This window comes from Ruditapes philippinarum, unplaced genomic scaffold (assembly GCF_026571515.1).
Source record: "Ruditapes philippinarum isolate M1 unplaced genomic scaffold, ASM2657151v2 ctg8297_1_1_1_1, whole genome shotgun sequence".
NCBI classification, from domain to species: domain Eukaryota; kingdom Metazoa; phylum Mollusca; class Bivalvia; order Venerida; family Veneridae; genus Ruditapes; species Ruditapes philippinarum.
The window spans coordinates 23,488-47,650 of NW_026852667.1; the positions used below are offsets into that span (position 1 = coordinate 23,488).

The 24,163-nt window shown below is 31.6% G+C and overlaps 3 protein-coding genes across 3 annotated transcripts; all 3 read right to left on the reverse strand.

Annotated features, from left to right (window-relative positions):
• Window positions 1–1,609: 1,609 nt before the first annotated feature.
• LOC132720503 (complement C1q-like protein 2) lies at window positions 1,610–3,334 on the reverse strand. Its single transcript, XM_060704661.1, has 2 exons — window positions 3,050–3,334; window positions 1,610–2,382 (listed from the first exon to the last, which is right to left on the reverse strand). Exons 1-2 carry the CDS (start codon window positions 3,312–3,314, stop codon window positions 1,970–1,972), a joined length of 678 nt encoding a protein of 225 aa, XP_060560644.1. The 5' UTR covers window positions 3,315–3,334; the 3' UTR covers window positions 1,610–1,969.
• Window positions 3,335–14,257: 10,923 nt separating this feature from the next.
• On the reverse strand, window positions 14,258–15,592 carry LOC132720543 (cerebellin-3-like). The gene is made up of 2 exons (XM_060704702.1): window positions 15,225–15,592; window positions 14,258–14,696 (listed from the first exon to the last, which is right to left on the reverse strand). Exons 1-2 carry the CDS (start codon window positions 15,367–15,369, stop codon window positions 14,287–14,289), a joined length of 555 nt encoding a protein of 184 aa, XP_060560685.1. The 5' UTR covers window positions 15,370–15,592; the 3' UTR covers window positions 14,258–14,286.
• A 7,194-nt stretch (window positions 15,593–22,786) lies between these two features.
• Window positions 22,787–24,048, reverse strand: LOC132720515 (heavy metal-binding protein HIP-like). Its single transcript, XM_060704672.1, has 2 exons — window positions 23,677–24,048; window positions 22,787–23,236 (listed from the first exon to the last, which is right to left on the reverse strand). The coding sequence occupies exons 1-2, from the start codon at window positions 23,894–23,896 to the stop codon at window positions 22,827–22,829; spliced, it is 630 nt and encodes a 209-aa protein (XP_060560655.1). The 5' UTR covers window positions 23,897–24,048; the 3' UTR covers window positions 22,787–22,826.
• Window positions 24,049–24,163: the final 115 nt, after the last annotated feature.

Here is a 24,163-nt window from a genome sequence, read left to right on the forward strand (position 1 = left end):
TAACTTAGACAAAAGGGTTGAAAAGTAAATACAAATGATTGAACAAAGTCATTGTTCAAACACATCATATTTATCAGTAAATGTGTAAAACCTCTAAAAAACCGGAATCCTCTGAAAACAGGACTTTTGGTTTTCAGAGTTTTTACTGTAATTGTGATTTATTTAAGTTGTTTATATTTTGAGCAAAAGGCAATATACAAAAAAAATTTGATAAGAAGAAAAATGTCACACTGAGGTTGGTTGATACTTTTTCTCCCACTAACAAACTCGGACATTGTTTTATTGGACATTAGAATGACTTAATGATCATCAGTACTATCATCTGGTGCAACATAAGCTCTTCAGTACAACAATCTTTGGGAGATAAATATTTATAATATTTTGATAGAGGAGTTGCTCTAGAGTGGCAAAATATTGGAGAAAATTATATTTTGGGAAGAAGTATTATTGTTGTTGTACAGAGATTATTGCTCTCTAGAAGGTCACACTGTAGAGATTATACTGTATGTATGTATGTACGTTCGTACGTACGTACGTATGTATGTATGTTGTCTCAATATATCACGGTTCAATAAAACCATTTAAACTGCTTTAAAATATAAGAGCACCCTTTGAAAAAAAACATAAAAAACACTATTTGTCCAACATTGTTGTTGACTTAGATAAACAAAATGCTTACGACATAATCTGATGCAGGTATAAAAGCTTTATAACGTTTGATATATTTATTGTTGGAATAATTTAATGCTCGTCTTGCTATGTATGTTATATAAAAATATTTTCTTAAATGCTTATTTTAATATCAAAATGCTATTGTAGAGTTAAAATTATTTTTTGTTAATATTTGAACCATAAAATGTGTAGACATTCTATAAATTAACTTTTGTCTTTGTGTTTAATTCGTATGAATTAAAACCATGATTGTTTGCGATAAGTAATTAGACATTATTTGTTTTTTAGTGATTATTTTTCCACACAATGTTTTGTTAATATATTACTTAATAAAATATATTGAAAAAAACTTCCATCAAATTTATGCAGACAAACATAACGACAATTAACCATTTATGTTCTAGGTTTTATTGTTATGGTTTTCTCACACCTCGCATAATACATAATACCATCTACAATCTGTCAAATTTTAAACAAAGAAGTGAAACTTGTTGATTGAAATAAAACGGCAAATTAGATAATACAGTGTATAAACAGGCCAATTTCCCGTATATAGCACGAAATGTACAAATAGAAATATACTATATACTATATTATAAGCTGTAAAAAAAGTACAATGCTCAGAAGAAAAACGTGTGTGTTGTCGCAAATATGGCACTCACTAAATTAAACAGGCTTGCAAGACAGGGTACAGTGATTGTGTTAGTCTACTTTGAATACGGCAACATACATTTCCATTTCCGCAACATTACATTAAAATGCCTATACGTACTTGTTGCTTCAAAATGAAACGTATTTTAATTATTTGATATCTTTGTATCATAGACACGGTCTATATTTCAACAATTCTGCTGCTGTTTCATGTTTCTTGATTGGGATAGACTTTTGTCTGATAATCCATTCCTGTATATATTCATAATTCATAACGATACAAATATTATGATTGTAAATTTATTAAAAAATGTTATTCAGTGTTTTATATAAATGTTAGCAAAACGACGTTCTTTACAAGGCTCAAGACCTCAAACACATATATCATTTCTTTCAGTCAAAAGTATCTTAAATGAAACAATGAAATCTATTACACATACAAAATACTTATGGTAATCAACCTTTATCTTAAATGGGACAGTAATATATGTTTCAATACAAAGAAACTGATAAAATATCTTTTGTAATACGTTTACTGTTAAAGTTTTTTGATGAATAAAACTTTAATGGATATAAAAACAGTATACTGCAAGTACAGGCATATTAGATATGGAAAACTAACATTTAAGTACAAGAACTTATTGTCTTATACATGCAAAAGTACTCCAGCAAATGATGGCCATCTGTAATTATCGTCTGCCATGAGCTTGCTTTTATCATAGGAAGACTTGACAGACACTTTCCCACCTTTCTTCACCATAACCGGAGCACTCACGGAGCTGCAACTGTCAAGATTGCTTTCATGCTCTGTTGTTGTAGCGATTGCAATTCCTTCGTGTATAATAGAAATCACCATGAATTGTCCATTTACATTACAAATGTGGGCACTGAAGAAGTAAAGACCGGTAACAGGTGCTGTGAAGACTCCAGTTGTTTTGTCATATCCTTCACCCATATTTAATAAAACATATGGAAATACGAGGGGTTGGGAATTACCATAGCTTCCACGTGACTTTGTGTATGCGTTGAACGCAATCTTTGGTGTGCTAATGAAAGAACCTGCAAATATACAAATTTACTTTTCTTTCATCCTTACATTACATTTAAAAATGTATACAAAATGACAAAGAACTTCACTCACAGGTATAAGTATGTACACATGTGAACAAAAATGTCTCATGATAATAAGCATAAAACTGGAGAAATACTGCTTTAATATATAAAGTGACATTCCCTTTAACGAACACTTGTGTTGGATTAAATTTGTGTAAAATGCAGATATTCTTTTAATGTGTTAAGTTGCGTTATAATCTGACCGGTAAGAAGTGACAACTATCATTTGCAATGGCTCAAAAGGTGTGTGACTATCTCTATTGTAAAGTTTGTTCTTCTGACTTATACAGGCTACAAGATTTTTACAATGTTGTCAATAAATGATCGACTAAATGTAAAAAAGCATTAAGTAAATTGTTTCTTTTAGCCGAAAGAACATCCCCAACACACCAACAAAAAAAAAGTATATAAAATCAAAATAAAGTAATATAAGCATATAAAAAGAATATATATATAAAACATTGTAAGTTAACGTCGCAGCACAAATGAAGTACACAGCAATTCAAGACCCCGTCCTTTTATGTTTAAACAAAACACACGAATATCAACACCGCAGAAAAAAAATCACACGGCATTTTAAAAAAAATGCAAGACCATAATTTTAAAATCTTACCTTCTATATTTTCCAGCTTTTCATCTTGTTTCAAATATTTCTCTTGCATTTCCTCTCTACGATGTTCCAACACAGCTAACACATTCTCCTCGAAGGTTTTTCTTTCTTTATCCCACTGGTTCATTTTTGCTTCCATTCTAACCATTGTCTCTAACATTTGTTTGTCATACTTAAATTTAGAAAACGTTGGATCGTCTTCAATCGCTTGTGAGTAGCACAAAACGATCGAAAAAACAACTGCTGACAATGAGAAATATCCAAACATTGTTGCTTCTATGATAGCTATCACTGCACTATATGGGTAAAAAGCATGATACTGAGGCTTTATACTTTAAAACAGGACGTTATGAAAGTATACTCTACTAATCACGATGTCAAGTCCACTTTATGGACTTTTTTGTTGCGTGATTCACATTAAGATGAGGGGAGGTCCGATACTATCACTACATCTTATTTTTGTATTTTCCAAAATTCTTTCGGAATATAGATAGAATATCTATACATGAATACGGTCTTAAAAAGATAGTATTGATAATAAAATCTCTTACAAAACACTTTTGTCTTAGTTCGTACGAAGCATTGTCTTTCTGCGTGATCAAATGGACAAACCTATTTTAAATAACCATATCACTTTTTTGTTCATAAAGGTTTAATTCTATTTACTTACAAAGTCATATGCGTTGTTTTGCGAAATTACTTATTAAGGTTTTAAAACGCAATTAATATATTGCTTGTGGAGTGAATATTTTGAAGAATACTCCGTCAATATAAACTTCTACTTGTCATTATTTATATACAAATGATGCATCAGATATTTTATCGCAGATGTTATGAATAAAATAACAATACAATATTTACGAGAAGTAAGTTATTAAAACATAATTAAAGAAAAAAAACACAAAAAAAATCAATAAACAAAACGATAATTTAATAAATTGGTGAATTTCGCAGACGCCGTTAGATTTAGACTCTTTAATGAAGGACTATAACACTTGTATACTATCTCTTGTCAAAGCAACATATTAGCATCAATGATCCCGAAAAAGAAAATGAACAGCATACACTTTGACAATCTAAAAAGACATTTGTGGAAAAACAATTCTGTTTCTTTTCTTTTTAAGGCTAGAAGGGAATTTTACGATGAACAAAAAGGTAATGCTAAATTGCCTTAATAAGAGATATTTTAATTTTACAAAAAATCGTAAAATTAACTATCCCTGTTGAATATTCTTTGCATATTGTTTGCATTGATATATTTTTTACATTTTTGATGATGTTAATGATTATAGATTCTGACATTATTCTTCACGGTGGATTGCAATATGGCTTTAGAGATGGATGATAAATTGGCTATAATCACACATGAACTACCTCAATCAAAGAATGGTATGGAAAGAAAGGAATGGTTTAATGCCATTTCTGGATTCTCTTCTTCTCTCGAACATTCCATGCTACATATATTTTGACACGAATTTAAGTTTGCCATAAACCAATCGGACCTGGTTAGCATGTTCACATATACTCTTTCGACGAAATGTCGTACACCGTTCCAGGCCAGCCTGCTGTCCGTGCTTTCTAACTACAGTTGACTCTCAATAAGTCAAAATCGCTTTACTCAAAATTCCGCGTTAGTCGAAGAATTTTTAAAGTCCCGTTAAATTTTCTTCTTTATCTGTGTATTTTAACTCCGCTTAGGTCAAATTCTTAGGTCTGTATGTTGTTGGCTAAATAAGTCGTTGTGATATTGAAATCCTTTGAAGTTTTGAATGGACTGTTCAAGTTACGAAGCAGGACCTGACATTATATACGATTATGGTGTACAATTCATATAATTGACGTATGTGTAGTGAAATTTACGGTATGGTGACATTCGTTATGGCGTTTGACATCCAAGTCAAATGTAGAAACAAGCATAGTTGGTATAGATGAAGCTGCATCAGAATGTTTCATACAGAGCAACCTCTGCTTTGCGGCCCTACGTAAAACAACAAACACTTTAAACCAGATTTATAATTCAAAAGTAAAACTTCTCAACTTCCACCAACAACAAAATTAGTTTCCCCCCCCCCCTATATACATGCTGCATTTCTGATAATATACCTTACTTTGAGCAACAGTTTTATGATGGCCGATACTAAATGCAGCTGGAAATAATAGTGACACTAGTATTCTTATAAAAATGCATTGACGTATTCCTGCTGATAGTTAAAGTAACACAAGCTCAGAAATTCTAAACGCACGTGTATAACATGTGATACGACAAGACAAAGAACATACAACAACAAATATAAAACAAAACAAACTGCACCGAATATATATCTTATTTTTAGTACATACGCCACCATCTTATTTCAGATGAAATTTAAAATGGCTTTGTTTAAGTTTGTTACTGATGTTTTTTTATGTTACATTGAATTGTTTGCATTAAATTTTAATTGAAATACATTCAGAAGAATAATATATTAATATGTATATAAATATATAAACAAATAAAAACAAATCAATCAATAGATTAGTTTTGCAAAAGTTCAAAGTTAAATCATGTGTTAACGAGTTTTTTTTATGCGTAATATGTATTGTACGATATTCTTAAGCATCCGACTCAAATACTAAAATGACCATTACATCCCTTCATAATATTGTCCATTGTTTAGACTCAGTCAAACCGAGTCTGCAATTTTCATGTACTTGCTGTGATTAATGTTTCCAATGGATCTCTTTGTTGTCAGATTTTTATACTTCACAACAGCAAGTGTCAAGTGCTGTGTGGCAGCTGTACAATGTTGCCCCGTACATTAATGCAGTGTTCTTATTTTTCCTGTCCTTCAAGATCATTGATGCCGGCACTATTAAATGTAAATAATTGAGCCGGTACTAGGTTGCATGAGGGATCTTGCACTTATTCAATATCCCTCATGTACAGACTCAATCAAACCGAGCCTGCAATTTTCATGTAATTCTGTTGTAATAATTGCTGCTGAGGGATCACTTTGTTTCCGGATTTTTGAAATACATAAATCCATTGTATTTATATAGACCTTTGAGGCTCTGACTGATGGATGAGCATATGGTTTGTCGAAACTTGTATCGACGACCAGATAAGAACTTTTGAAGGTTTTGGAAAATAAAAAAGTCGCATATGGCTATATCTTAAAGGTATGGTGGGTTTGACAAGACAGTCACCATTTTCGACTTCAAATATTTATTCACAAACTCAGAAGCATTTGGTAGAAAGTTATCATGAACATGCCTAAATCCTAGCATAGGGTGTCATTTCTGATAATATTTCTTGACCTCGGTAATACCGACTTGTAATACCTCGACCTCTGGTACCGAAAATTTGTCTGTCTTTTTTCTTTATATTTTCCAACCATTTTTTAAACAGTGGTTGACGAAAGGCATTATGAAAAATATATTTTCTTTAAAATTTTGTTCATCTGAAGGCTCATGTTTATATTGTTAAATAAAGAAAATCAGGCGTATCAGCAAGGACAACAGTTACAATAATTTTAGATATCATTTTAAAAGTATTACAGTTTCGTGATCCACAAGCAAGAAATAAAACAATGATTTCAAAATAGAAAAAAAATGAGAAAAATAGCACACTCAGTCCCGTCGTGTCAAAACAATCTTATTGGAGTCCATTTTTTGAGGTTACACCATTTTATTCTTATTTATTTTATTCCTTGCTTTTCGGGTCGTTACTTTTTTAACTTTTCTCTTTTTTGCCTCAATTGTTTAGTCTAGTTGCTGTTTAGGCGAAACAAGGCGTTTTAAAGAAAAGCCAGATTGTGATAATTTACAGTCTCAAATATTGTCTATTTTGAAATTAAACATTTAGAATAAAGAACTATAATTAACAAATGTTTAAATCTTCTCTTTGTATTTTGTAAAATTACGTGGATGTTTTACTCCCGCTTCTTTGTCTTCTTCTGCTTTTTTTTATTGTCTTGTTTTTTAAAAAAATGTTTTCACTGGGACATGGCTGGTGTTACTTTAAATAAGATAGTCCGTAAGATGTCATTTTCTTCCTTCTCCATCATGACTTTTTTGTAATGAACCTTTTTAATTATTGTTATGATGAAGGAAGATGATATCTTAAGCCACCGTTCGAATGCATACTTCAGATGTTGCAGAAAGGCTTGAGATGAAACTTTATTCAATTATACATTCAGTCAGTCAGTCAGTCAGTCAGTCATGCATTCTCTCACTCACTCACTCACCTATTCAAAAAACTACGAAATCATTTACTCACTCACTCACTCACTCACTTACTCACCCGCTCACTCGTTCTTTCGTTCGTTCGTTCGTCAGTTTGCTTGTTTACCTATTTGTTTACTTATTTATATATATAATTTTGTATTTATTTTTCTATATTTATCTTTTTTCTCATTTATTTCTTTAATATTTATTTATTCTATTAATTAACTAATTTATTTATTTATTTATTTATTTATTAGAATTCACCTCACGGCAATTCTTAAAAGACGTTTCCATCTTTGAACATGTATCTGAAAATTATCATACACCATTTCTAAGGAATTTTATAAATATTATTTTACCGAATAGCGAACAGTGCAGATCATCATCCGACGGCTAGGATATGCAGGCTGATCTTGGTGTGCACTAACATTGGGAAATTTAGTCTCAACAAGTAATTTAAGGTTTGAACAGAAACAACAATATTTTAATTTATCTCTCTATATAAATAGCATTTTTATTTTCCAATTACTTTTTATGACAACAACTGCATAGACCTTATTATTACACAGGATATTAAATAATTAAAAGTAAAAATATATATGTATAAATACTTATTAATGACATATTGAGGAATATTGATGAAAAAAATTTGCTATTTTCATCTCTACGTATTTTCACTATCAAAAATATTTTTCAATGCAGAACAACATATTTTCCTTACTTCCACTGGTTTCTCACCGGACTACTTTCTTCTAAATTTAGACAAATGTAATGTCAGAAAAGAAAAAATTGTATGTAAAATAACTCAGAAAATTCAGGATTTAATACAGAATTTATTTTGATATTTTAATATGAAAATTATCATATCCATCTCGTGGATACCGCCAACCATGAAATATTTATTTTCATACCATGGCCATTCGATGAAAATTAATCCTGTATAATATGAAAGTACTTGAACATTCTAGTTAAATTTTAGATTTTTTTTAATTGTGTATTTTTGAAGAAATATACCTCAAAACTAGTCTACCACACACTATGGTTTGATCAGTTATAAAAGAACCATGAATACTTAAACAGTGATAAATGAAACTAGAGCTGTAATATATGCATTACTCTTGAAAAACAAATTATATTTTGTGTACGGGACAGCAACTTTACAGTCTTCAAAATGTTATCGGACGAAAATCTCTCTCGTAAACAGGAAAATAATAATTGTTGTCCTTTGTTTCGTTAACATATTGTTATTTTTGTTCTATTTTAAAGTCACAGCTAGCAAAATACATGAACGCCCCTTCTATTTCCCAATGAAATAAACAAATTCAGACATAACGCGTAATCTATTTAAAGCAACATTACTCTGTGATTGATATTATATTATTCGTATGCATTAGTGTACATCTTAATTTCAGAAATACATTTGTCTTGATCTGTTTAATATTTTCTATTATGATTTTACTGCTGAGTAATAAAAAGATGAAGTCATTTACAAAATTGTTCAACGGCGCTAGATTTCAGACAAGGAAATTATATGTAAGCAAAGAGTTTCAGTTGATGCAAAAACCATATGTTTTACTTTATTTTGCAGGTGATCAATTAAAACAAGTTTTATCAAAAGCAAAGAAATTGATTATTAAAGGGACTCCACTGAGGTTTAAAAGCTTAAAAACATAACATTTGAATTTCTTACATAAATGAGTTGGGGCACTTTAAACAGAAATATATGCAAACAAAGTTAAGAAGTATACTTTGAAATAAATTGAAAATTGTATTTTTATGCTTTTTAGCCCGATTTGAGTGAAAAGTGTTTAAACGCTTTTCATTTTGATTAATTTATTTAACAATTTGAATAATTATTCTGGAAAAACGAAGTGCGCGAATGATCTGAAATTTTGAACAAAGATTAGTGGTCTGAACCTACATCAAATGGTACATTTATCTGGAAAAAAATATTTTCAGTCCCGTCATGTCAAGAAACCTCAGTGGAGTCCCTTTAATAATGAATGTCTAATCCTATTTTATAAGAAAATACGAAAATTCTATGATTTCATACTTTTTATTCAAACAAGATGACCCCCATTAATTAAAGGTCCGCTGCAAAGATTTTAAAAGCATGGTAAAATGCACAGCGAATGAAGATTTCCATGACGTCACGTTAACGTCAAATAATATTGCGAAAGTTGGTGTTATATTGTGGTGACGTTTACAAAAATAATCCCTTAGAATGTGACATAAAGTAAAATGATAATGTGTATGTTATGTGGAATTGTTTTACATTTTGCCTCAATATTTTCAAACAGATCATTTTCTATGCATGAACGAAAACTCTAACATGGCGCAAGCTAATTTCTATAAATAACCATCCTAGTTACCCGTAACGTTCAATAAATAAGAAGTGTGTAAGGCATTTTTTATATTTTTTGCCAGCTTTGTATTTTATACAATATCAACTGTTGGTCAATACATTCATAACATCATATCCCTACCAATTAAAAGTAAACATGAGAACGTAAGCATAATGCCACTTTAATTATATGATGCAGTTTATCTCTTTGCCAACAGTGTTAAAAAAAGAATAATGTACATGAAAGCATACTACGCTTTTTTGTTTTCGAAAACTGACGAACTTATTTAAACAAAACATTTGTAGGTGTACAAGGAAGACTTCCTTGTAGCAAAATTTAAAAAAAACAAGTACGTTAAATAGGCTGATTCACATATTTTTCACCTTGTGAATATTCTATAACAATGAAGCTATATCAAAATTTTAAACAAAACAATACCAAAGCATAAACATGCTGGTTCCTCTCATCAATTTATAAATGTTAATATGTCATTCCACACATAGGCGATTATTTTAACCGGGAGACAATTTACTTTGGCCGCATACTAAATTAGATCTACATAACGTATCAAGTACCGCTAATAGGGCGCATGTGGCCAAGTGGCCAAGGTCGTTGACATAAAACCACTTGCCCCGCATTGATGTTGGTTCGAAAACCGACAGAAAATTTGGATTAGGAAGTAATCAAGCTAGCTTAAAAGGAAAGACAGGAGCATGTGCTTGAGTTCTTCCTCCGTAATGCTGGAAAGTCGTCATAGGACATTAACTGTGTCGATGCAACGCTAAACCCTATAAAACAACCATGTACCGCTATTTAAACAAACGAAACTTTTCAGTTATAGTTTCCACATATATATTATCATAAAGTAGTAAAGTGTGCAAAATTCTATAGCTACTAGAAACTGATTGCCGAAATGCAAAAAAAGCAAAAGAACGTTCAGGTAATTTGTCTTTGAGTAACCTTTCATGAATCATATTAGAACATCAAATAAAAAGCCATTAAAAAATAAAAAAAAATATATAATAAAAGCATTCGGGGCTATAATGGGCAAATAATATATTACATAAAATAGAATAGTAGTACAGTAAAAGGTATACATGAATTATGCCACATAAAAGCTTTTGTTTTTATTTCTCAAAGGTTTTTAATTGCACTGGCAGCAACCAAATTATGATACATTAGCAAAGCGAAAGGGTAAAAATGCAACATTATAGTTTTATAAAAAAATATCTCAATTCACGTAAAAACAACCTAAATGACATAGTGTCAGATGATATTTTACTGTTCATATCTTAGGATACAGAGTTTCATCGCTTGGTTTATCATTTTTTGAATTATGTTATAATACTTATCGCGGAAGACTTTCTGGTAACTGTATAGGTTGAACGCACATTATTCCTAGTTATAACATCTGCAGAGTCCCGAGGAACCTTTTACAGAGATATGTTTCCAAAATATAAGGACAAAATATTTCAATTTATATACATGTAGACAGTGCAAAATGGAATGAACAATAAAATGATGGGTCAGGTTTATAATGAAAGAAAAGCAGTAAAACTATTAGTGTTGTGAAACTATATAACTAAAGGGGCAAGTTGAAGTCAAGCTGGGCTTGCTTTTCGGCAAGTTCATTTCAAAAATTATTTCTAATACGGAGAAAACGGTTGTTTCTGGTGAATGACTCAGTGCCAATTTTGTCTCACTTGTATTTTTCCAGCAGTGATATTTATTGCATAATGAAGAAAGGACTGAATTTAATTTTTCCGAAATAAGAAGTCGAAATAAATACATAGGTGTTTACCATGTGTTTTCTAAAATAACAAATAATAGTTTATACAACTTTCAATTAAATAATCTTCTAACTTGAAATTGAAAACATAATTATGTTTTAGATAATATTCTGACGTGATACTTTATAACAATGTTTATTAAATTACTGAAACGAAATGCAAAACAGAGACAACTATATTTTTAGTTTAGTTTTAGTTTATATTTCTACAATAAACGATCTCTCACCATTGTAGGTTCGAGCCGCGCAAGCATATTGGGATTATTTTATGTGAGACGGCTATCAAGTTAGTTTATGGAACATCGGTGATTCTACTTAGGTGCCCATTTGTACCAGACATAATATTACACAGATCTTCCTGAGGTTCCATCAGTAAAACTGGAAAGTCGCCATATGACATATACTGTGTTGGTGCGACGTAAAAGCCAACAAAGAGTATCATTAAACGTTACACGGAAAGGGCTAATTGTCAGTGCTTTACTTTGTGCCCTGTCCGTTTTTTTTTTTTTTTTTTTTTTTTTCTGGTCCTCCTGGGCTAATTTCCGCTGGTTATTGTTGCTGGGTCGTGTGGGGGTGCGTTTATTGGCCTTTCCTTGTTGATCGTGTGTATCATATTGTATGTTTTATAAAATCATGTAATTCAAACTGTATCTGATAAAAAAACATTTGTCTTTCTTCCTGATAATATTGTTTTAATGTTTATTGATAAATTGTTGAGATTATTTACATGCCCTTTGTTCGGAAAAAGCAACAGAAGAAACAATATTCTAAAATAATTAATCATATTTTCGCCCTATTTATTAAATGCTGTGCTATAATAACCATTTTCTTATTTTTTTTTATTTTTTTTTTTTTTTTTTTGCAATTTGCATTCGATTTTACAATTGTTGTGATTTTATGCATTGTTGAATCGGATTGAATTCTGTTGCACGAGTACACATCAGTCAAAAGTACATTAGTCGAGGCTCTTTTTGTAAAGGCATGATTGATAATGAAGACATACGTATTATTACGTTGTTTTATTGAGAATGTAGATTCAATCGTTTATATTACTCTATCATAAAAACAACATATTTTCCTTTCTTAAATGTCGATTTTATGCACGCCTATATTAACGGAACGAATAAAAAGATTAAGCATTATTTTTTTATCTTGCGAGAAATAAAGTTCTTAAATATTTTACAAAATCTGAGACTTTTTATTTCATCGTCCATGATTGTTGCTTGTTTATATTCCTAACGTGAAATAGAAAAAAATGCTTATATCTGTGCACCAGAAAAAAAGCCCTGCAATAACTGTTGAATAAAGAATCACGCTCTTGGCAGTAAAACTATTTTTATAATCAAATACAATTTGGACAAGGGGTGGTACATGTCATTTAAAAAGAAGAAGAAAAGTAACTGCTAGACACTGGCTTTTTCTTTAATTAAGCATAAATATACAGTATGTATGAGACAATACAAGTGTTACAACTTTCACACCATTGCAACTGATAAAGCTGTATTCTAAGCACACTCTTGAAATCTAAAAACTACATCAATGATCCCAATGACCAGAGGAGTGAACAAAACTGAAAAAAAATATGTTGCAACATTTTGCAGAACCCTTACATATCTTAACAACTGGTGTATAACGATTCTTAAGTAGGGAAGTAATTTGTTATCGTTATGTTTACACAGAAGACAACTTTCACAAGAAAACGACAATCATAATCTTAAAACAGACTGGAGCCTATAAATTTTGGCGTAGAAATCTGAGTTAATATCGTAAAAAAAGATAATGAAAAGTACATTAATAATAATAACATTGATAACACATTTAAGCTCAAAGTGTCAAGTGGCGTAGTATGTCTTAATGACAATTTATTTGTTAAACTGGTGTTTGATTTTAAAAATAAACATTTTTTGCATTTAAACTTATAACAGTTAATCGCGTTCTAATACAAATATATCATTTCCCCTTATTATGGTTTAGTGTCGAGAAGGATTAAAAATATTGAATTTCATCTCGATATTTACCAAGTAATCCGTTTGCATGAGATAGTTTCCACCTGAAAGCACATATCATGTCACTAGCGCAGTAACGGGTTTACCCCATATATAATGCAATAGGATTTAACACTTTGACGATATAAAGGTAGAGAAAAATACTGGTTTGTTTAACACGAATACTTCATAATAACCCGATACAGCTTCAGTAAAAGAAGCCACATTTTATTGAAAATATTTTACTATTAAAATAAATATAACAAAACCTGGACGTTACCTTTTAATTTTTAGATGTATGTTTGTTTAATTTGAAATCTGACATTTGATCTCCTGCTTGCTTACACATTAAAGGAATACTTAGAATAATATTATATTGCAAATAAATATGAAATACTATGTTAAACAACTGCCTATGAATGTTTTTAATAACTGATAAATTTGAATCATTTTGTAATATTTGAAGATATTTCGGATTTGATTAAACGTGCATCGAAAAATTAAGATGCATATTTAAACTCAGAACTTACCATGTTATTTTTTAACTTTATAATAATGTTTATCATTCTGATTATTCATTATTATTACATTACTGGTAAATATGTCAAAATTAAAAAAGTGAAACAAGAGAAAAAATTTAATGTGTTTAATTGATAAATGAGATATCATATTGATATGCTTGATTATTTGTTCATAAGGTTCACAGTGAAAACGTTTTATTAGTTGACATTTCAGGACAAATATATATTATTCAATTTTCATTGTTCATTAATATTCGAAGAAAGTAAAGAAGTACTTTGAAAATTTGCTCTTTTATCATGTTAAGGACGCTCTGTCTTTAATACAACACGATGAAACTGAATTATATACTATTAACATTTGAATGAAATATCATCGTCAAATGTCCAGCAATTTTTAGATACTGAAAAGAACACCTGTAAAGGACGGCCATCTATATTGTGCATCAGCTAGCATTACGCTAGGATGTGTACATTTTACGTACACGCGTTCACCAAGAGTCATTTTTACCGGCGCCATGACCGAGCTACAACTTGCTCCAATGCTTTCATATTCACTTGTTACTGCGATTGTAGTATGTCCGTGAACAATAGCTGCGACAACATATTTTGCTTTTGCTTGACAAATGTGAACGCTGAAATAGTACAGACCAGCCACGGGTGCTGTAAACATTCCGGTTATTTTGTCATATCCACCACCTTCGTTAAGTAAAACATCAGGGAAGACGATAGTTTGGCTGTTGCCATAGTTTTTACCGGACCTTGTATATGCATTAAACGCTATCTTCGGTGTTGAAGTAAAATTACCTGAAGCAAAAATGATAAAAAATAATTTTAAAATCAATGTCAGTGATTCTTAGTTTTATGTTTTGTAGAAATAAACTGGTTATCAATATTGGTAAACGAGCAGCGAAGTGAATTATTGATTAATTCAAATGTATAAATATTGCAAATGTTCCGAAAATGACCAGCTTGAACATTCACTAAGAAACTTTCCTTTCTCGAGAACTCAGAAGTATTACATTTATACTTTGATGTAAGATTATACATGATATGTTGATCGCGATTTGATCCAGATTGGTAACAATTCATTTTGCTACTTATTTCTACACAAGCCTCTTTTTTACTACTAAATATTCTGACTAGGTAAACTTTAGTTTATTGTGCAATTGTCAATTTTTGATACAGATCGAATTACCCTTCATCAGACTTGATCTAAACAAAGAATTTAAGATTCAAAAAGTGAGGATAAATCTGTTCATCATTAATCCATTAAAAATTAGCTGTTGATCGATAAGCAGAAATTAATGCTAACTACTGAATGGTTTTACTTACCAGCAAGCTTTTCCAGCTGAGCTGTTTTTTCATTGAGCTCTTCGCGGATCTTCTTGTAGTCATCAAGTATTTGGCCAATCTGTTGATTTTGTTTTGAAAACTCTTGTTTCATTTCAACCTTCCGATGTTCCATCACAGACAACATGTTCTTTTCAAAATGTTCCTTTTTTTATCCGACTGATTCATTTTAGCTTCCATTCTGACCATTGTCTCCAACATTTGTTTGTCATATTTGAATTTTGAACATTCCCGCTCTATAGCATGTTCACTTGCTGTTGAGTAGCACACTGCGGTAAGAAACACAATAGCTTTAAATGAATAGTAGCCAGCCATCTTTCTCTAATGTTGCAAATACCAGTGAATTATGAATAAAGAAAACAGGAATACAAACGTTTTATACTACTAATCAGGACGTAAAATATTTGCATATATCCGATTACAAAGACGATGTTCATCTTCATGGACCTTTTTGGTGCTGTTGCATGATTTGTAAATATTTCTTTTTGTTTATGTATCTGAAAATCTTACTAAATATCATGCAATACAAAACATCCCCTCTGCAAAATAAATACTTATATACAACTATGATCAGTCTCAGTTTTTCTAACGTGTCATATTTTCAAATTACTGTAAGCAGACAGATATACTGAACATGTAAACATAAAAAAATCATTTTCTGTATTTAGCTAATTTTGTTATCCTTCTGAATCTTTGAATTCAAGAATTTGTGTTGAAAATTGAGTACAACTTAAGCCTGTGATAAGGATCCTGAGGGGCGCACTTTTTCATTATCCCTTATATACAGTCACAATAAAACCAAACCGAGATTGCAATGTTTATGTAATTTTGTTTTGATTCATGCTTCCGGGGGGATTACACTTTATCCAGTTTTTTAACTATTGAATTTTACATGCTTTTTATATTTTTGACTTTGAGACTGCTTTTGCTGCGCTCGTGCTTGAATGTATTAGACTGATTACCTCTTGGTTTCTGAAATTGAGTCTAGCTTTGTGATCATATTTATCTAAATAAATCTAAATAAAAATCAGTTAAACATGTTCACGAAATATGGTACCGATTACACCTTGATGATACATAACATTCATTACAATCACATAGACAAGTTTGTAATACATTACATTCAGTAATAAAGATAAAATTAGCTTACAGAGACTATTTCGAAGGTTGACCGCAAAACTGTTGTTAAGTCTTTCTTTATGTCAACAAATGAACTGCAGTTTTGTTGAAAATAATTACGGAGCAGAAGAGTATGGTTATTAAAATATTCACTGCACTATTAAATTGCAGTCTCATCTCTACTTTATCATAAAACAACAACTCAGTTGTGCATTTCGAGAATTGATTATAGAAAATTTCAAAGCATAGGTTGTGAATAGTTCTAATTAAAATTTAGCCGATCCAATAGCATCTAGAAATTTCCAAAACAATTGGAACTTTCCCAAATCATTACATGATTTCTTCTTTAACTCTTCTGTGATTTTAAGTTTCTTTTCAAGCGAATCTTCTTTGTAGCCATCTTTAGCAATTTCTTTTTTCCAGCACCCATGACGCTCAAGCATCTATCAGACATACCAGGAGTATTTGCAGCCATAGTGGCCCCACTAGCCCTTAAACAATGAGTACCCAACTTTGCGTTCGGAGCGACGGACTTTAACTTCTTAACAATAACTTCTCGAGCTCTTGTATAACTTAACTTTTTAGTTTTAGTTTTTTAAATAAGAGATGCAACCTTTTACGATCTAAATGCTGGCTTAAATAAAAAAATCCTATGATTTAACAGATTTAACTAGGATTCATAGTTTGGAGACCTTTCTGTTGAAAATGTGTCAGGGTTAAATCGTATACATATACATGCACAGTGCGTTAACTGAAGCGCGGGTATTAGTTACCCGCACTCCAGAGCTTGCCCATTGATTGGCTCATTTTTGCTGGGGTTTACATATTGTGACGGCAGGGATAGGGAAAGCGACAGAAATATCATATTCAGATCTTCGTTCATTGGTTCATTTTTGCCGGGGTTTCATATTGTGACAACAGGGAACGTATTTTTATATTTGACTATGATACAAAAGAGAAAGAACACCAAAACACTCGGTAATGTGATTAATACTCGGGGGCTACGCCCCCTCTTACAAATCAGATAACCTCGTGTTTCGGTGCTCTTTCTATTACTAAATCTCTTACTTCTATAATATCTCGAGAATTCTCATATTTTTCACAGAGCTCATGTAACATAAAATTGTCAACACCTAGGTTTTGATGCGATCCTTTGAGCTGTATCTAACATAGGCATAACAATGTTTTGTTCAGTAGGATCATTTACGTCATTGAGAGAATGCATCCATTTTATAGCATACACAGCAGACACTGTTTAATCTAACAAAAGTGTAATGTACATAGAAACACAAATATGCTGAGCTGGTAAATCAACTAAATTGTTATCTTTACAGAATGATTAAAAATGTCTAAAAAAAAAAAACCCTGTACTTTTTCACAGTATTTTCAGTTTTCGACTGTAATAAATATTTGTTCATACTTCCCGCTACATCACGTGACTGATGATCACTCACCCCAGCCTCACCCAGCTTCCGCTTTAAGGAATCTCTCAAGTCAAAACCTGTAGGAGAAAACTTCCATAAAGCACACGATATTATAATTATTATAAAAATAACACATATCATTATATTAGTATTTAGCCAAACTTCAGGCAAGCTTATTAAAGGGTAACGAGAAAATACCATATTTCCTCTGACTGTCGTAAGATTGCTGGCCATGTGGGTCAAACCAGCAGCAAGTCGTTATTTCATCTGCCTTTCGTAAGTATTCCAAATCTACCCAGATTTATTTGTTGTTTTAAACCACATCTATCTTCAGTTAATAATGGCCAAAGTGGTGCGCTCTTCTATTTAGGAATGATCAACGTACAAACAGCTTTTCTGCAGGTATCTTTTCTAAACAAAGAGAAACAACTCTCGGAGGGGGTACAAGCCACTTTGTCTCCCTTGACCAATTTTGGAAAAATGCGTCTACCGATTCTGTTCCCGGAACCCACCATCTGAAATTTAATTTTGTACATTTTTTGTTCATATGTGAAGCAAATCTATCAATAGTATGCGGACCCCGAATTTTGTCTAAATAACAGAAAACTGCTGTAATAACTTTCCAATCATCACTATCTACACACCGGCTTAAGTAATCAGCTCTTTTGTTACCTTCCCTCGGTATCCATTCAGTTTAAATCGTAATTTCATTTTCATCGCAAAGTGCTCTTGTATCTAAGGCTATGTTTTGTAAATTTGTCTTACTACTATCATGTTTTAATAAAGACGTTACGTTCCTGTTATCAGAAAGAAAAAAAAAACTTAACACACGATCCTTAAAGCTCTTTTTATAAGTATACAAAACTCTTAAGGCGTAAAATGAAACAAACAAACAATCAAAACTCTTCGAACTGCTTCTGCCTCCCGCCAATAATCGTTCTCTCCTTGACCAAGACCCTACGACTTCCGTACTACCTTTTCCGGGGTTCTTATCTTCATTCATGTATTGATACATTTAAAAGATTCTCTTGTTTTAAGCCTTGCTATACTACCTATCACACTTTGAAGTGATATAATCTGACTTATTACAGAAGCTAAAATCTAACTGGCACAATTCTTTCCGGATTCGATTCTATTTGCTTTATAATACATTCAATCTTAATAGCTAATCGAAACATCCGTTCTTTCTGGGTAAAAACTGTATTATCTTTATCATATCAAATACAATGACCTCACCATGTGACATTCAGTGAAGGTTCCCAATAACAATTTTTCATTTACTTACAAGAAACCGAACTCCATGACAGTAAATTTTTTACAAACTGACTGGAATTCACTTCTAATTCATAAAGTCAGTGTGGCCTCCTATGCCATCATCCAAAAACATCACTATTCTATGACTATAACTTCTGATATAAGCTGCGACTTCCCTTAAAAGCTTTGTTAATATATGCCCAGTGGTTCGAATCCCAACGGGGAAGAATTAAAGTGATAATATTTAATCGTGTTTCCATGTTGATAAAAAAAAACCCTAGATACGTGGTTGAAATATATTCACATGATCGTATGTAAAAGTATCAAAAGTAAAAAGAAATGTATTTTCAGCGAATATTTGCTTTGCAACATTAACATCTTCAAACTTGACCTTAAACAAATGTAAACATTCATTTATATGTCGACAATCTAAAACTAGCATAGGATTGCCGGAATTTCCATATGCAACCGTTCATGAATTTACAACATAATGGACTTCGTCTACCTAAGAAATAATTTCTTTTCTAAGTAAAGAATTAATTTTGCTCTTTACTACAAAAACGGGTTATCTCTCGCAGACCTACTATTCCGTAACACTACTTTCTCAGCAACTTGTAGCCTTCTTTTATAACATCTTTGATATACTTACTGGAAGACACCGATTCCCACTTGTTATAACGACTTTTTCACCAACCGACAGGTGAAGCTATTTTCTCCGGAGCCTGGACAGAGATGTCCTGCATATTACTTACTTCCGGATTAAGGAATGACGTCATCAGAGTACAGCTTGACATGCAGTTCCGGTGCATTTTCACTAATTTTACAGACCTCATCCATGTCAGACTTAACAAGCCTTTCAGCTTTCAAAGTACCCTTAGATTTTATATTCATACTCAGAATTGACTCACCTGTATCAGGCTCCGTGTCTGCAGAATTAACATGACTTATAGCACTATTAACATAGCAAGTACTTATCTTATTATTTGATATACTGTGAAATCATTTGTATTCGTGGGCATGAAATTTCGTGGTTTTATCAAAACGGGCATAATCATGGGATCTTAAATTCGTTAATCACCGCGCTGTTTTACTTACTGCATGTATATAACATAGCTCTTGTTAATAAATTTAATTTTTGCCTCTGGGAGTAACACAGTTACTGCCATTTTGGAAAGTCAATATTCTATATATAAAATAATTGACAAAATATGAAAAACTCCTTATTAGCAGCCTATTTACGTGAATTCTCATAATCTTCGTTACATATGCAGCAAACTTATTTATAGCACCAATATGAAAATTACAGTCAAAACTGCCCGATCGGCCACCTTTATAAAAGCGTCACCTGCCTAAGTGCGCCATCTCTGGACATCCCCAATGTAAATGACTATATGGTTGTCTCTTATAAGACGGCCACCTGCTCAACGCCGCCAACGGCCACCCATTTTCATCCCCAAAAAGCCAAACATACCTGATCAAACGGCCAGTACAAGAACGTTTGTCGCCATTTTTTTCTGTATCATACAATTTTCGTACCGTTTTACATTAATTTTTACCAGTAGTCGGTAAATTTGTTTGTAACTTAGAAAAATGACTTGTTTAAAATAGTTTCGTTTGAGTAAAATGTTTTTGATATAATACATGTATTTTCGAAAGTAAAGTGAAATTATAATTCTGCGTAGAAATTTCTTTTAAATTAACCACATTAACGAAATCTAACTGCCAAGCAAAATTTAATGTCCAAATTATTAAGTTGAATCTATACCTTTCAATGTCTAATAATCGCTAATCCGATTGTTTTGAAGACGTGTCAACATACATGTGCAATATGTACACGGTATCAATCTAATACACGCCGCGGGACATGACCTTTCTTTGTTTGCATAATCATCGTCACAGAAATCGTATAGTGGTGGCTATTTATTGTCGCAAATCAAAGCGTTGCTCGGCAAATTTCTTTTTCATTTGTATTGAGAACAACTTGTTTTTAATTTCCTCTTGTATGAATAAAACGTAATTAATATCTTTTCCTAAAGTTTACGGAGTTGAAAGAAATTAAATTGAATCAATAACCGAGCATAGTTAACTTTGTATGTCCGACGATTTAACCTGACTTTATTTTAACACTTTTTATCAATTACATGTATATGTTCTTCTTAATATTAGATTTTTAACATTACATATAAATTCCATGTTTTAAATGTTTTATCTAAAAATAAAAACTGAAAATAAAAACTGAAATCATTGCAAATCGTGGTGTTTTATGTCATATTTAAAAAATAGTTGAACATAGTCAATTTTCCTAGCCAGAGTTCAGCCCTGGATAAGAGAGCCACCTGTATAAGAGAGACACTTTTACAAATTCCCAATACTGTCTCTCTTATACAGGTTTGACTGTATTTTTATCAATTTTTTATGAAGATGATATAATCATGAAAGATTTTTTTATCCTATCTTAATCATATGATGTATAAAGAATAACAGCCAAAATGGCGGTCAGGGGAGATAATTATTGCTATGTGAAAAAAAACCTATAACGGCAACTCCACAATAAGTTTATGCAACAAAAAACTTTGCAACGATCTGTGCACCAACGGAAACCACAGTCACGTTACTTTTACAAAATCCAATTTGTTCTTAACGTTTACTTAAGATAGGAATGGCTACTTCTTATAGTTGAAGAAAATTTGGACAAGAGATAATAAAAGTCATGTAAACTTTGAAAAAGGTATTCCAAACATAATCTTGAATTTAATTAATAAAACAACATCAATGATTCCTCAGCAAGAAGAAGGTTTAGAACTATGGCGAACTATCTGGCAACATATACAGATCTCTAGCATTGCTTAACAACTGGTGTGTAAAGAACAAGGGTAATTTGTGAAATTTCGTGTAGACAACTTTCACAGTCATCATCTTTAAATTGACCGGGACCAATAAATTATTTGGCATAGAAAAATATATGACTTTATATTCATATTTTTTTTAATATATCATTAAGAGTACAATCATTATTAATAAACATTTGATATAATAATGAAAAGTGCCGAATAATCACATGCGCAGGTCAAGAAATAAAATGTGTCTAAATGCTTGATTTTATAAATTATTTTTAAACATCATGTTGAAATTTTTGTATTTAAAAGTTATAACAGTTAATCCCGTGCTAACACAACTACCGTATATGATTTCCCCTTATTATGATTAAATGTCCGAGAAGGATAATCTCGATATTTACCAAGTAAACAGTTAACTTGAAATAATTTCTATCTGCAATCACAAGTACTGGCACTAGTGCAGTTATGTGTTTACTTCTATTATAATTTATTAGGAGTTAACCATTTGACGATATTGAGGTAGACAAATCTTTAGGTAAGTAATATTGTTTTCTTCATATGACGGGTAATTAATTAATAATATTGATGGTTCATATCCTTACACAAAAATAAAGCAACACAACAAGAAATAAAACAGCGAGGTATCAGCTTTAGTGAGGTGTGCAATAAAAGAAGCACTTTTTTGAAAACATTTTACTTTAAAATAAACATAACAAAACCTGTATTTGATGTATTTACATTTTTTATTTATACTTTTTTTGTAAATAAACACTGGCAAAAGGAGGCAAACGATCGATCGTCGGTAAATAGTAATACATAAAATCAGATTGTAAATTGTCCTTTTATCATGTTTATGGAGCTCTTTTACAACAGGATAAACCTGAAAAATATATTATTAAAATTTTAATATTTTTATCAATGAAATATCATCGTCAAATGTACGACATGTTTTAGATATTCAGAAGAACACCGGTAAAGGACGGCCATCTATGACTTGAATCAGCTCGTAACACGCTAGGATATGGACATTTCACGTACACGCGTTCACCAGCAGTCATTTTTACCGGAGCCATGACCGAGCTACAACTTGCTCCAATACTTTCATATTCACTTGTAACTGCGACGGTAGTATGTCCGTGAACAATAGCTGCAACCACATATTTTGATACTTCTTGACAAATGTGAACGCTGAAAAAGAACAGACCAGTCACAGGTGCTGTGAACATTCCAGTTATTTTGTCATATCCACCACCTTCGTTGAGTAAAACATCAGGGAAGACGAACGTTTGGCCGTTGTCATAGTTTTTACCGGACCTTGTATATGCATTAAACGCTATCTTCGGTGTTTTTGTGAAATTACCTGAAGCAAATATATTAGGAAATTAATTTTATATTCAATGTAAATGATTCTTGGTTTAATGTTTTGTTGAAATAAACTGGTGATAAATATTTGTAAATGAAACAGAGAAGTGAACTCTTGATGAATTCAAGTGTATAAAGATTGTAAATGTTGGGAAAATGACCAGCTTGAACTTTCAGTAATACACTTTTCATTCTCTTGAACTCGGGTGTAATACATTTATACTTTGTTAAAAATGATACTATGTTGCGTTTTGGTCCTGTTTGATATCATTCATTGAGCTACTTAAGTTATTTCTACAAATGCCTCTATCTCTCTACTAAATCTTCAGACTAGGTAATTTTGTATTATAACAATGTGAAGCTTAATTTGTTCACCATTAATCCATTTCTTGATTGATAAGCAGAAATAAATGCAAACTACACTATTGTTCTACTTACCAACACGGTTTTCAAGCTGGGCCGTTTTGTCATTGAGTTCTTCACGGAAATTTGTGTAGTCAGCAAGCATTTGACCAATCTGTTGATTTTGTTTTGCAAACTCTTGTTTCATTTCCACCTTCCGATGTTCCATTACAGATAGCATATTCTCTTCAAAGTTTTCCTTTTCTTTATTCCACTGATTCATTTTAGCTTCCATTCTGACCATCGTCTCCAACATTTGTTTGTCATATTTGAATTTTGAACATTGCGTTTCGATATCAGGCTCACTTGCTGTTGAGTAGCACAATACGGTTAGAAACACTATAATAATAGCTAGCTTCTAATGAATAGTAACAAGCCATCCTTCTCTAAGGTTGTATCAGTGAATTATGAATAAAGAAAAAAGAATACAGACACTTTATACTTTAAAACAGGACATAAAATGATTATATTTACCCGATAACAACGACAATGTTCATGAACCTTTTTGTGATGTTGCGTGATT